This window comes from Lates calcarifer, linkage group LG17 (genome assembly GCF_001640805.2).
Source record: "Lates calcarifer isolate ASB-BC8 linkage group LG17, TLL_Latcal_v3, whole genome shotgun sequence".
NCBI lineage: Eukaryota > Metazoa > Chordata > Actinopteri > Centropomidae > Lates > Lates calcarifer.
The window spans coordinates 9,277,559-9,293,092 of record NC_066849.1 but is presented as its reverse complement, the minus strand read 5'-3'; the positions used below and the strand labels follow the sequence as shown (position 1 = coordinate 9,293,092).

Genomic DNA, 15,534 nt, shown 5'->3' with positions numbered 1-15,534 from the left:
GTAACTATGGGAATAGAAACCTGTGGAGAGGTCAATGTGATGGCCTCCACTTGGCCTCTTTGTACAAAGGCTTGCACATTGATTTTTTTCTAATTCACAACATCTACAGCCACCTCCGCCACACAACATCCACCTCTGCTCACAAAAAATATTTAATGCTTTCCTTTTTAATTTAATCTGACGGGGTATATAACTAATTGTAGCAAGACAAAAACATTAATTTCAAGTTGCACAACACAGATTTCAATATGAAATAATATTAGGTTGTGGAAGAATCTATCCTGCTCTTTTTACTTTGCCGTAGACCCTCTGTTACCACTCATCTGTCTCCTATCCCTGTGTGTGCATTTGATGTTGGCTTCAGCCTTCATGGCGGAAACTCTCGAGGGACCCTTAATTGACAAGTGTGTACAATAACTAATCAGCAGCAAAGCAACTGCCCTTTAAAATGATGAATTAACTAAACTAATTTCAGATAATCCTTCACCATACTGGGCCACGCTGACAGCGCCAATTGATATTTGAAATACAGACACCCCCTTGTCTCTGACTTCTGCCAGTCATTTCACTCCACTCCCACATCTCCCAAAGGTAAAGCTGGCGTGGCTGATAAACTGCTGATGGAGCTCTGAGAAGATTAAAACAATTTTCCAGCTTGATGTCGACTGTGTGCAAAAACACCACGTCATACCCACATACAGTAATAATACACATAACACATACACAGTGACATTGCCTTAAGCATGGACCGCAGTTACCAGCCTGCATATATGCACAACCCATAATGAATTAATTTGAAAGGGCAGGGTTAAGTCTGGTAGGCATTTGCTCATAAAAGTTCATGCCTTATAAGAGGTTTACCAATTTAAATTCTGTTTCTGTGTTGATGCCTAACCTTTCCCCCCTAAAGCTCCATAATGTGTTCTGTCAACACGGTCCTCTCCTGCAGATTAACAATGTCAGACAGTTGTAGAGTGAAAAGGACAACATGCTGTTTTCATCGCAATAGAAGAAACACTTGACAGCTTGACCTGACATCAGCCATCAGTGTGTTCTCTGAAAACAAGAAATGAGCCCAGAATATCTGCAATACAAAGAGGGTTGCACATACTGTAAATATGTTGCCATGTGATTGACACATGTTAAAGGACTGTTGGACAAGAAGATTTGGGGTCTTAAAATTAATTGAGTCATTCAGCAGGTGTCTAATTGCCAGTGTTTCTCTATCATTACATCACCTCTACCATGTGATTAAGGAGTCTTGTGAAGGTTGTCGGGGAGAATGGAGCAGAATACAGTCTCTTTGATTATAACTCGCACCAGACTGAGAATTGACAGCCTACAGGTTTCTCAATCCGCTAAACTGAAAATATGTTTTCAGGAGCTTTTTTTGAGCATTGATTACATGTGCCTTTGCATTTCTTTGAAACAGCATATTCATCATGATTTTTGTGTTGTATTTGCTTGTGGGTACATGAAGTGGTTTTTTAGTTTCTATTTTGTTATTTTTCTAAACAGACTTTTAAAAAATCTAGCTAGCTGTGAGAGCAAAACTGTTGTGAAAAAACTGGATGGTGAAAGAAAGGTTAGCCAACCAAGCTAACATGGTTAGCTAATATAAGCCACATACTGTATGGATAGTAAGCAGCTACAATACTCAAGTATTCCTCTGTAACATTACACTTTCTACTACTGGTTCATCTGCCAGTTCCAGTGATGCTGTTTTCTGTGTCCCCTATTCAACAGAAAGTCCCAATATGTGGCCAACATATCAACATGGCCAACATACTGTGTACCTTTAGAAGTCCATAATCTTGCATTGGGGTAGAGCGGGTATAAAAAACCCCCACACATTTAAATGAAACATGCACATACCGTAGGGAAACATCCAAATGGCAGTCAGTGTGGCCATCATTTGTTGTGTTAACATATAAGCAAGGTTCTAAGCTGATAGCCTACAATATTTTCATTTATTCTTTACATTTAAGGTGGTAGCCATACTTCCATTGCAGGGTTTGTGCAACTGAGTATCAGTCCATGTGACATTTTGATTCTGAATCCATCATCTGTTTAGAGGTGTGTGGTCAGTCAGGGTAGCAGCAGTGACAGTGGAAGCAACTGGATAAAGAGGAGGAGAGGATCGGCAGGAGCATCCTAGCAGACAACTGTGTACAGGGAGACACTGTCCCTGTCTCTCCTCCATGCATTTTTCATCACACACTCCCTTTTTTATACTATTTAGCTTCTCCCTCCCCTCTAAACTTCCATGTGGTGCGTGCTGACATGGCATTTCTCAGCATTGCACACAAAGCCCTCTGGTGCTCAGTGTACTAGAGTTGGAGCGCGGCCGTGTTTGTGTGCCAGTGTGTGTATACATGTTTTTGTGTGTGCATGCTCTCATGCGTGCATACATGTGAATATTGTGGACGCTATGCTCCCTCATCCTCCTGTCTTCCCCCTTCTCACACACTCACATCACACTGTATGTGATCCCAGAGTACCGTAGGCAATAGAGGAATAGAGAGAGAGAGAGAGAGCACGAGCTCTTGCAGAAAGTCCATTTAGTCAGTTGGCAGCACCAATACTACAAAATAGTTGAGACTCTCTGCATAGAAAGGATCATCTTAAATTATTCTGAACTGAAATTCAAATTTCATTTTGTTTTGGCCCAAAGCAACGGTCCAAACTGCCTGGGTGAGATCAGTAAAGGTCAGGGGGAATTAAAATGCTTACTGTAAGGTTTGTCAGAGAGAGAGAGCGAGAGCTAGGAAGAGATAGAGGGCCAGAGGAAAAGGCCATCTGCCCAATAGTCTAGTCTAAGTTGTTGAGAGAAATAAGTCCATCCTTTGCAGTCCAATTCTATTAGGTATAAGCTTGACATGTCCAAATTTCTGTACTCGCACATATCTGTCATATTACAAGATATAGATTGTATTTAGACAGTTCTGCATGCAAAATCGAAAAGTAAAGTAGCCTTATGGCTCATTGGTTTCATCAGCAGAGTGTCTGCTTTACAATACATTTCTATGCATGTCAAGACACTAGATGATTTGCTATGACAATAAACAAATCCAATAAATCTGATGCATGAAGAAAAACAGCAACGCGAAAATGTAACTGACATCCGTTGAAGAATTCCTCCCTCCTCGCTTGATGATTTGTTCAATATATAGATATTTATTTCATTAGATATCAAGCAAAATATCCTGGAAATGAAAATGAATGGGCTGTCAAGAAGATTGGGGCAGAGGAGAGAGACAAAGATACAGAGCAGGCCATCCAGCCAGTGTGTGTGTGTGTGTGTGTGTGTGTGTGTGTGTGTGTGTTCGTGTGTTGTTGTGTGTTAAAAATAGAGAACATTGCAAGGTTCATTCTTTCCACATCTTGTCTCTCTTTTCTCCATTTACATTTTGATGTGAAGTGAGATCTGTAGAGTTTGGTCACAGGATGAGAAGCCAGACGTTTTATGTCTGTATAGCTCCTTTTTCCCATAATTTGTTGTTCTTTGGATCAAAAGCGGTGGCCAGACATGAACCACACTTGTAACCACTCACTGTCTGTAGGTAGCACAAGTCTTAAAATCTGAGAAGCTATTACTGTATTTGCCCTTAGATGCTGCCATCTCTACAAATGCAGGTCTAAACTCCTGCAGGTACTTTTCTTGCCAACAGGTGGCACATGCTTGACTGAAACTTCAGATTTGATACCACTGGCACCACAGATGGATAATATTCACTGAGCGCTTGCTCGCTTTCCATGAGACTCTTGTTATCATGTTTGTGTCAATAATAATATGCGAATCTGCCAGTTTGGTAGCTGATGGTGCACCTTCTCGTAACAGTTTCCACAACAAAATTGAAATGCATTTATCCAAGGCGGGCAGAGAAAATATAAGAGGAAGAGGGATGCAAGAAGTAAACAGTTTCTTTTCTCTACAGTGGATTATTCTTGAAAAAGTGTTGTTGAAGAACACCCAGCTGCTGCTTGCTTTGTCTAGTAAAGTTTGCACTAATGATGATGGCAACACATATTTTCCTTGTGATAATGGTGGTGCTGGAAAACCTGTGACATTCTCTTCTCACATTGATAATAAAAGATAAAAAACAGTGCTCTGAAAATCTTTTTGCCAGCAACAAGCAGGTCAAGTCAGATTGCTGTGTGAAGATAAACAATATCTTGTTAATGCTTCTGTCTATAGCAGTGACAGTGAAAGACATGCAGGATAATATGCTCATTTCTTTTCCTACAGATGTAATATATGAGATGTTATGGAAACCTTTGCAGCAGTTCATTAGTTCAGCAGTGCAGGGTTCTGTGATGATCTGATTATTCAGACATGTAGGGATTTTTTTTTTTTTAAAGTTAGAATGGAGGGTATGGGAGCCTCATATCTGCCTTAGGCTCCCAAAATACTATGGTTGTCCCACATTATGAAAAGCTTTCAGTAGAATCCCATCTTCTAAAAAAAAGTGCTGATTGACCTTCTAGCCTAATTAAAGTGCACCATCGCCAACAGAGAGCAGATAAGACAGCTTGGCTGTCAGTGTGACTGACAGGGTTAGGCTCTCCCCCTGCAGTCACATCAGCGCTACAGAGGCCATGCATACAAAAAGCACACGACAGCGCAGAGAGTGGAAAAGCTCTAAGTTTAGCATCTCGCCTCCCATCAAGAATCAGCTCCAACTAATAATATGGAAATACGGTTTACGGTAAAGTATAAAAGTACACCAGTGACATGCTTTAGGGCTTATGTATTTATTTATGTATCTGCAACTTTACCTCATACAGCATTCCCTCCATCTTATAACTGTTAACACTGCAATTTTTTTGTTTTGTTTTGTTTTGTTTTTCAGAGTAAAGAGATGCTCTGTGCTAAACTGAAGTATATGAAAAATGAAGCTGCTGGCTGATGTCATATATGTGTAGAGCAAATCTGAATCCACTTTTACCAAAGTCTGTGTAGGTCTAGGCAGGTGAGTCCTCAGCTGCACCCTATATTCCCCTACAGCTCTTAGACTTCGGGCCGGGAGAAAGCTGACATGCAGGGTGGCCTGTAAGCCTCTTTTGTCCATGTGCAGCAAAGTCATCTGCCAGCTCAGTTGCTCTTGCAGACAAAGCTTCAGAGAGATAGCCCATATTCTGGTACATCCTTACTCTCTCTTGAGCTGGAGTTGGGCATAGCCCCTTGCTCTCTGTCTCCTAAGCCGCCTTTCATTTCTCTCTCTCTCTCTCTCTCTCTCGCTCTCTTTCTCTCTCTCGTGCTTGTGCCTTTTTCATACTTTCTCATCATCTCTTTCTTCCTCATTTCTCTTTACTTTTGTTATACCCACACTATTTTGTTGTGCTGTCTGCGGTAATTGAGCAGTAATGCCCTAACCTTTTGGTATTATCTTACAGTTTTCTTCCATTTCGCCTTTGTCTGCCTGTCAACCTTTCTATTGTCTTCTCTCAGATAGAGGCTTTTGTTCCAGCATGAGTTTATATTTCACAATATTGCAGTTGTCCAGGGGTGAGGGGGTGAGAGGATATTGTTATTGTACTCTATATTTAACACAATAAGATCAGGGGGGCAGGATATCACATAGGGCTGAGTTTGGTTCACTGTATAATGAAGTTTGTTGTCTCTTGCCGTAGTCAATTTTGTCCTTCCGTATGAGAAAAAAAGGTAATGACTTGAGAGCCGCCACGAAGGCTAATGAGTTACCTTCATGGTAACTCATTAGCCAACCAAGATAATCACAAGGTAAAATGAGAGAAAGAAGAGAGATGGAGATAGTGTAGCAGAGGGAGATGGCAAAAAAGGGGGAACAGACAAAGAAAGAAAAATATGTCAGTGAGATGATATGAGAGGCATCTCTGCTGTGAGGAAAAGGAAGGAAAGAGAAAGAGAAACTGCATGGAGAAGAAGGGAGGTGGGGGTTGGTTGAGGGGGCTGGCCGAGGGGGTGTGTCCAATATTACCCTCATGAATCAGTGTCAGTGGAGCGATGAGAAAATAATTAAGAAACAGGCTAGCGCTGTGTTAAATACTGCCAAAGGTAAAAGGTCCATTCTACTGTATAGAAACACAATCTGGATGTAAAAGAAGAATGGCAATAAATGGGATAGAAGAAAATGGGGAAGAGAAAATCCATATCATAACGGATGCCAAAATGCCCTTCAGATGGCATTATGAAGGGAGACAATATAAATAGCACTGCCATATTGTAAATGTTTATATACAGTAGCTACGTATACACGTTGCACAGCAGTTTCAGGATTTATGACCGCAGCCGTAATACACTGAAGTCGACACAAGGCTGTGAGTAATATTTCACATTTGTTATCATATTGAGTGTAAATTTGCTGAGACGTATATGGTGGAGATAAAATATTTTAAGCAATTTCTCCTTCTATTCTTCTCCTTTCAGCTGTTCTGCTTCTCAGGTGGGGGGTGTAAGCTGTTGACTGGGCTGTGAGCTGACTGTAACTGTAAAGAAAGCGAGTGAAAGGAGCACACATGAAACACACATGCGCACCAGCAGTTGTACTTACACACCTCAGAGGTTTTACGTGGAGCATTTAGGGAAGGGGGAACCAAGTCAGAAGCCTGTAATTGTATGTTCAAGGCTTCCAGCAGAGCCAAGATGCAGTTTGAAATCCCCAAGCCAGCAGCACAGAACAGAGCAGCCATTAGATTGCACTGATGCATAAAATCTGTGGAGATCTTTGGAGAATATTGAGTGACGTACAGGAGGTCCTGTGTGTTATCTGTTCATTTTGCATGTTTATGTGTGCGTAGGAACATGTGTGTCTAAGTACAGCTGCGTGGGTGAGTCTTTTAGGTGTCATTTATAATATCCATCATCCTTTCTGCCAGCGGCACAGAAAGAATTCATGATCACTGGTCTCCAAATCCCCACTGAGATGGAATCGACTCAGTCGATGTGCATGCAGAAAATATGTACAGTTAGAATACACAGGCTCTCCTCCTGTGTGGCTGCTGTTCGGTGTCATATTATAGTTTGATCTTGACCCGACTAACATGCTATAGGGTTTGTGATGCAACAGATAACCAACCGCAACCTCCCACTCAATGCAAGGATATATTGCTTGTAGAAAATGTTTTAGATGCCTCTTTATCATATGTTTGTATGTGTACAACACATTATGTACAGTATGCACTGTATATGTCTCTCTGTGTGTGCCTGTTGATATAGCTACTTGTATTTGCGAGCTGTTTTATTTCCCAGTGTCAGCCTGTATGTGAGTATGTGTTTATCCACTCTTATGGTTACTTTGTGGGTAGTTGACCACATGTTTGCAGTGTGTATGCATACATTGGAGACCTTGTGTCTGCGTGCTTATGTGTCGTTACATGTATGTGAAAGCAACAAGGCCTAATCCATCCCAGAGGAGTGCCTAGTGAGGGATGTGCTGTTTCTGCAGCATGGCTATCAAGGCCCTCAATGCAGTGCTCTATGGCATCTTTACTGATGGCTTTTATGGGTTTGTACCTGAGCTGCCAATGAGCAGCCTTGACACCAAAATGATGTAACTATGACATGAAATCAAGCCAGTGTCACTGTAGGTGCTGCTACCATCAGAGAGGTAGGTTGCTGTAGTTACTGTTAGGGAACATGTAGAAACTGAATTATGGACTAACATGTAGCCTTAACAAGCAACCAGGTGAGAATCACCATGAAATATAGTGTGTTTAACATTGATGTATGATTACATGTCAGTTCAGTCTCTGTAATTCTCTTTTTCATTCTTTATGTAGTCATATATGTTTCAAAAGAAGTCCATATTGCTTTGCTTTGGTGTTGAAATTGCACAACAGGGAGCACTAGCTGTGATGGCTTTTTTGGTGAGAACCACAGCATTGTTTTCTTTGCAATGCTGTTTCCAAGCAACAGCTCTGAAGTTGTGAGGGAAACAGCGCTAATAAGCTACCTCATTAGGGCCGGTGCATGGTAGGCCTTACAATTTGTGCTGTCAACTCTGTGGGTTAGCATGCAAACTTCAAAAGACAGCTGCAGATACAGCACATACACACAGGAGTGCTCATTTACTTTAGAAATTGGTAAACAAACTATTCTATTCAACCCACATTTCTTCCTCAGTTGAAGGTGTGCTGGTGGAACCTACTAACTGGGTTCTGTCTGAAGTGGCTCCAGCATTATGACAAAATACGTGGCCATCCTCGCACTGGTGATAACGCAGCACATGAAAGGCTCATTATTCAGGAGTTAATTTGGCAGGGTTTTCTCACCTGAAAGCTGTGCCAGACCTCAGACTCCCTCCGGTGTCGGTCTCTGCCACTCCCACCACTAATCCCTTACTGTACACAGGATGGGAAGGATGACCTTAGCAGAAGTATACACAACAGGGCACGAATACTGTACGCTCCTATGTACTGTGCATACACACACACATACACACTTCTATACACATTATTTCATTAATGCAAACACAACCCTAGTTAGATCCCTATATGTACTAAATTGGATTAAATTCCACTGGCTAAGCACTGTGATCTCTTAGGGTTAATTAATTTCATTCCATTCTGTCTGTGTTTTTTATGCTTGAACACATGCTGACACTGTTATTGTGTGGCATCCTGCTCATTGGAGAAGTATAATAGGCCCGTGAAGGAGGGAGAGGAAGCCACAATGTTTGGTATTCCGGCTACAAAGTGATTTTGATTCTTTCTTTCTTTCTTTTGACAAGGAAATACGCTACAGTAGCTAGCTCTAATATGGTGGATCCTTCCCCTCCTCACAGCCTCACTCTAGCTCTTATCTTCAACTCCAAATGAGAAAACCTGGATGGCTTCTAAGGGCCCCTGTTTCTGCCTGGATGCTATCTCATTTGGTTTTAATATATTTATCCATTCATTATTGTTCCCTTTTATCGGCCAGCTAATATTGTTCATAATTTGTCCTTATCTCCAAGCCTGACAGTCAAATTTGCACTCCGGCTCAGCAGACAGATGGAGAAATGACCCTTTTCCAACCCCTCCTTTCCTAACCCCTCTCCTCCCTTCATTCCTCTCCTCCTCTCCAAACTCCAATGAAACATGACTGACAGCCCGCTGTATAAGTAGTTGTCATAGCAACCTCCCCATCCTTCTGACAAGTGCTTTTTCTCTATAGCACACTCTCGCCCTCTGTCACAATATCTCTCTCCCTCCCTCCATCTCTGCTCCCTTGCTGTTGCAATGACCTGCGAAAGAGACAGACAGAGAAGGAAAATTTGAAAACCAGAGAGCACCTAAGGCAGTTGGTATGCTTTTCTTCCACCCTTCACCCCCCGCACCCCCCACCCCCACCCCACCGTCTCACACTCCTCCCACCCTTGCCTTTCCTCATCCTCCCCAGCCCTGACAATGATTTACCAACTCCTATGGTGCTCCTCTTTCATCCATCCTGGCTTATCAAGGACTGCAGGACTGTATGCACAGCAACTTACAGTACGGCAACATCGTTCTCACTCTCCCATACGTTCACTCTCTCCCTCTCTCCTTCTCTCTCTCTCTTTCATTCTTTCTCTGGATCTCTGATTCCCCTGGTTCTCTCTTTTTCTTTCTCTCTCTTGTTGCTCCAAAACTACTCTGACCCATTGTTATTCAATAAGTCTCATTTCACTGTCAAATCTCAGCAGTCTGCAGTGTAATCATGGAACATACAGTAATAAGTCTCCAGTACACTGTAGTGTGCATGTGCGTGTTGTATGGACAGGAGATCCTTCAAACTTGTAGTAGGAAATAAACATTATGTAACAAAAGAGTGTGCTGTGAAGAGATTTGGAACATGTGCATAAGTCAAGAATTACAATGGTGTTGTTAGTTATGCATGTGCTGTCATGGTCAGACTACAGCATGAAGATTGTATATTACTGATTTAATTTGCTTGTGTTCAGTGACTCAAAGACTTCACACAAGACCAAAGCGCTCATACTGAAAAGCTTATATTGATTAGAAAGGGTCCAAATGGACCCAGTAATCTTCAGTATGTATAACCAGGCGGCATGCTGCCATTTCATTATTCTGGAGTTTAATTTCCAATGCATTTATTCCAAACAAGCATCTGTTTAGTAACTCAGAGTAAATTAAACATGATGGGGGGTGAATTTCAGGACAGCGGTGGTGTGTCACAGTAAAGTTGCATACAGTACTCATACTGCAGTGAGCTGTAAATATATCTTAATGCCAGCATGCTGCACAGTTAACACAGTTAATTTGCTGGTGGTTATTAGACCTCTAAATTGTGTAGGTGATGATATTTCACTGTAAATACTAAAGCAGGTGAGTTGCTCTAATTTAGAGTAGTATTAATGTTGGCTAAGCTCTGTTTGATGTAAGCATGAAAAAACAGTTCATAGTTTCTTGTCTTACTTTGTTTTCATCTATACATTAAGCATTTACTGCAGGTGAGGAGCTGGAACAGGAAGATGATTTAGTCGTTTTTGAAGGCTGCAAAAGAGAAAAGAGCTATCCAGAGGAGCCTTTGCTGTTAATCATGTTTTGACCTCTTCACATTGCAGGATGTTTCAGGGTTGTGGGAGACTGGCAGTTCAATTCACTGAGCTAAAAACATGATTCAAACACAAATATTCTTATCATTACTAACTATTTGTTATGGAAAGTACATTTTACTTGGGTTTAATGGTCCAGTTCAAAGTGGCATTTCTGGCCAGTCAGAAAGCCATCTTATATAACACAGTGAAAATCCCCCAATGAGAAAAGCTTAAATGGAGCCGAAGCACCACAGTTGGTCGGTTTTACCTGTACATATACATGAAGGTTTATTATATAGCTGTAGTGTCCTCACAGAGTGAGGAGATCTCTTCTCACAGTTAGGGGGAAGTCAGTTTCCATACATATGGAGTACAGTATGTCAGAGGACATAGAATTTATACTGCATGGATGAGGTAGATATGAATACTTCCATAAAAACTGATGTAAGATTGAACTGCAGATTAAGGATGAGCTATTGGAAAGACTAAATTCAGCTAAGCACAGAGAAGTCCAGGTTTCTGCAGAAACTATCGGCGTCCTTGGAACAAAGGAGCCAGAACGCCAGTAAAGACGCGTTGGGATAAAGATCTGGAATCTGTGTAAACAGGCAGGTCAGTGAGGGAATCACATTAAGAGATAACATTTTTTTTATTTATTTATTTTAGTTCAGATAAGTATCATACACTGTTACCTAGCTTTCCATGGTAATAGAATAATAAACCAATCAAGCAGGATTATTAATGGTGTGTTGCAGTGGCCACCAGCAATAGCAGTTAACTGTAGCTACAGTAGAAGCTGGCAGAAGTTTAGCAGTTAGTAGCAGAGTAACATTAATCTGATGAAGTGGTGAAGACTGAGGTGGTGAGATGCTTATATAGCAGTGGTTGGTGGATGGAACATAGCAACAAAATCAGTTAGCACTAATCATGGGGGTTAAGATGATGTCTGTGAGACGCCACAGCTTTTTTCTTTGTACGCTAAACCATGCAAGTTTGACAGATTTAATCTAAAGAATGGCTGCCCTGAAGAATAAGTCAATACACTGTAGTTTACAAGATAGCAGAGGGACATGTAACTTGTGTGTCTTCAATGAGTGTGGTCATAGTGAGGGATCTGTCGTCTATAACCCTCTGTGTCAGGGTGTGAGAGACTATTCTAGTTTGTGCACATAATTGTGACTGTAGGTGTTTTGCGCCCTGTGTGTGTCTGTTTGCACATTGCCTGTGCTGTAGTGTTGTAGATAAATGAGATAATGTTTCTATTGGATGAACACAAGACCTGAATTCCCAAGGTAGCATTTTAGTTGAGAGCAGCCACAGCAGAATCCCAGACTGTGGAACAGATCTCCTAGATGATCTGTTTTCATGCGTTGTTAGCTTGTTTTCAAAGCGCACTCACGTTGCAGAACATGCACTCCATCTCTCTCTCTCTCTCTCTCTCTCTCTCTCTCTCTCTCACTCTCTCTCTCAGCCACAGACTAAGAACTCTGACTAAATGCTTCTGCTGTAAAAATAAAATTCATACAAAGTCACATCTTTCTTACACGGCAGTCAGCTCCTGCATGTGTGTTCAGATTTTCAGATGTAATGCCAAAAGCCCACACACTGAACATGCCTTCAGTGTGTAAGGCTTTTGTGTAGCTCGCTGTGAACCAATATTACACAGGGATGTGATATATAGTGGCCAATGGTCTTGCTATACTTGGAGTCCTATAAATATTATTCCATTCAGCTGGAGGTGACTTGCCAGTTTGCAATCTTTCAGCTGAGGGATGGATGCGGTGTCGTATTTTAAAACATGCCACATGCGAGCTGTTCACAGTGTGGTCGTCAGAGTGCAGCTCATATGAAATTAATAAAGGTCATACATTAATTCAAAACTTGTCAGACCCCCATCATCTACTTGAATGAGGGAGTCACAGCCAAAGTAGGTTTACGCAAAGGACGAGTGTGGTTGCATGGGTGGTTCTGTGCTGCTCTATACAGGAGCATATACAAGATGTGGTATAGCGGCATTCAGGGAAATTTGTGCAGTCGAGCCCCTCCCCCTCTCCTCAACTCATCTCCCCCATCCAACCTCAGAATTTATATTCTCCCTCCAGCAAAAGGAAGGACCATCTTGGCCTTTCATTTTCCAGTTCAGGGCTTTCCTTTTTTTGCAGATAAATGCTCTCCAATCCACCCTGACAGATGTCACATTGCATCACTTCCATTTTGATACATTGCCTCTGATCCTGCCACTTGCAATAAGGAGCCAGCACCAGGGACGCCCCTCCCTAGACAACGCTCTGACACGGGTGATTATTTTAAAGGTGCATCACTGGCGGTGCTGAGTGCTGAAACCCTAGCTGGGCACCGTGTTCGCATATATGCTTGCCACCGTAGCCACTGCAGGAATGTGGGTATCAGCTTGTGTCTGGGTCAGGAAACGACAACAACGCTACATACTCAGTAGTCGTCGCAGGTCACCCTGACAGTGTGCAATACCTCTGGCAGCGATTTATGCCGCTCTCAACCACTTCACAGCAGCGGCCCGCCGGTCCTGTCTCTCACCCAGTCTTTCCACTGTGACTTCACAGGTCAGAGTTGGAGAAACAGTCTGTATAAAGGGAAGGTTTTAGTGCTTCTGCTGCCAGCAGAGACACACTGCACAGTAGCATTAATCATACAAGGCCAGAGTACATCAGTAAACACAGTGTGTCAGGTCAAGGTAAAGATCAGATCCCACAGCATTTAACAGGACTCAATAGCATACAGGCTATCTATTGAAAAGTCAGCGTTATTCATGGCATGTCTCCCAGCCTTCGTTGCTCGCAGGAGAGACACGCCATTGTTCAATGAAGAGCACACTGAAATATTTCTCTGGCTACACAAAAAACACTGGATCAGCAGCAATTAGTAGAGTAAGAGAGAGATAAAGAGAGGAAGGGAGGGAGGGAGGCAGTTGAAAAAGAATGAGGGGGGAAAAATGTAGAATCAGCGAGAGAAAAAGAAAAGCAGAAAAGAGAGAGTGGAGAGAGATGAATAGAGCGAGAGACCAAGGCAGACAGTGAGTAAAGTGAGCGAGAGGGAGAGAGCATGAGTTTCCAGCCAGTGCAGTACACTGTGTAGGAGGTTGGAGCTGCCTGGAGCCCCTGGTGCTTTTAAAGGACCAAAGACTTGCTCATTGTCTTGGGTCTCTGTGCCTCAGTCTCTCTCTCTCTCTCTATCTGTGTGTGTGAGAAACCTCTTCATTAGCCTTCCCATTGCTCTTCCCTCCAGCTCCTGACCACTCACTTACCCCCAGCAGCTACAGTATATGTGCCCATATGGGACTAAACCCACTTATACTAGAGATTAAAATGATCAGTCTTGGAAAAGAGTTAATACAATGTGACTCAAGTTCAACCAACACTAAATAAACCAGACAGTTACTCTACTGTAGCAATGCTCTGTGAACATGTATCTGTGTTTTGTTTCTGTAGTGAGGGAGTCTTCTTTTTAAGACACCAACAATGATTAGCTTTCACTCCTGTATGTTCCCAAATTAGTTTCATAGTTGAGGTCAAAGTTATAATTTAACCTCTTGTCTCTTTGTTTGTTCCAGAAGACAGGAAGTTGTTTGTTGGGATGCTGAACAAACAGCAGACTGAGGAGGATGTTTACCGCCTCTTCGAACCCTACGGAGTCATTGAGGAGTGCACAGTCCTAAGAGGTCCTGACGGAAACAGCAAAGGTAGGAGCCATGATACAATTGTCAGCATTATTTAGGTCACTGACAGAGAAGTGACGGTGTGTGTGTGTGTGTGTGTGTGTGTGGTGTGTGTGTGTGTGTGTGTGTGTGTGTGTGTGAGCGAGCAGTGTCTGGCGGACACCGCAACAGTAAAATATATGTGACACGTGCATCAGATGTGGGTCAAGCTGCATTTTCACGTAATTACAAAAATTTTTAATGCTACACTGTCTGATTTGCTAGACAGCTGCAAACAGTGACAAGAAACTTTAGACTAATATATCAAATGCTCTTTGACAGATGTCTGACTTAATTGGGAACTCTGAGAGACGATAAGTGGATAATTAGTTTATTTGACTTGTTTTGTAGAGAAATTACTGTCGATTTGGTGGCAGTAAACACTCAAAATCAAAAAGTTTTAAATCTTGGTTATATTTGAACAGGATAGTATAGGATTTCTTTTCTTTGTTTAAATACAGATTATAATAATAATACAGTAATACAAAGCCATGATTTCTATTCTGCTTCTGTCCTCGAGTGCTAATCTGCAACATTTAATCCTATGGCTGTACTGCAGGCCCGCACTGTACCTCCGGTACTACTGTAGTATTGCTATCTTGCAGGCCTTTTTAAGACAGCCAAAAACTTTTTGGAGACATCAGTTCCCTCTGACATGCAGCAAAGGAGCAAAGGGACTTGTGGTTTTTCATGTCTCTAAAGCCTATTCCCCATCCAGTGCTTATGGAAATTGTTGTGGAATTATATCTAAGGGGGTTTGAAGCCAGAGCACTCTGCAGTGGTTTGGAGGAGGAAAAGGGAAAGATGGATGTCAAAATGATTCAAGTGTCCCCACTGTGAGGATGGGGGCAGCCAAGGAAGTTGTATTCCTTACTGTGGCTCTGCAATGTTTGTGCTCAGGTCTCAGACTCCAGATATTACTATTATATTCATTTTTGTCCACTAATGGTGTCTGTATTAGTCTCTGATATTATTTTTTCATTTTGTTAAAAGCAAACAAATAAGAAACATCTCTATTTCTCTCAAATATCAAATCTGTTTTGCACTTGGCTTTCACAGTACCTATTTGGGCAGAATTAAGTGCAACAGTATAATTACAGCAAGCTTTATGGCAGAATATTTTACGCTCCCTACCTATTGCACAGTTTCAGTTTCATATTCAACACTCCTGTTTGACTTAAAAGTGCAAGCAATGCATGTCTTGCAAAGTACCAGTATCTCAGGAGTTAAATGCCTAATTATAGCAACATATAGTTTGTACTACTGTAGCAAAGTCCTTGTACAGGTCATGCCGAGCTCTAGCTC

The 15,534-nt window shown here is 41.9% G+C and overlaps 1 protein-coding gene across 5 annotated transcripts in view; it reads left to right on the top strand.

The window, feature by feature from the left end:
* The window catches only part of celf5a (cugbp, Elav-like family member 5a), a 175,523-nt gene that overhangs the window by 126,595 nt on the left and 33,394 nt on the right, over positions 1-15,534 (top strand). For all 5 annotated transcript variants that reach the window (XM_018667297.2, XM_051077173.1, XM_051077174.1 and 2 more), the window contains exon 4: positions 14,086-14,214. In XM_018667297.2, the coding sequence (XP_018522813.1) occupies positions 14,086-14,214 (129 nt within the window). The remainder of the gene's footprint in view (positions 1-14,085; positions 14,215-15,534) is intronic.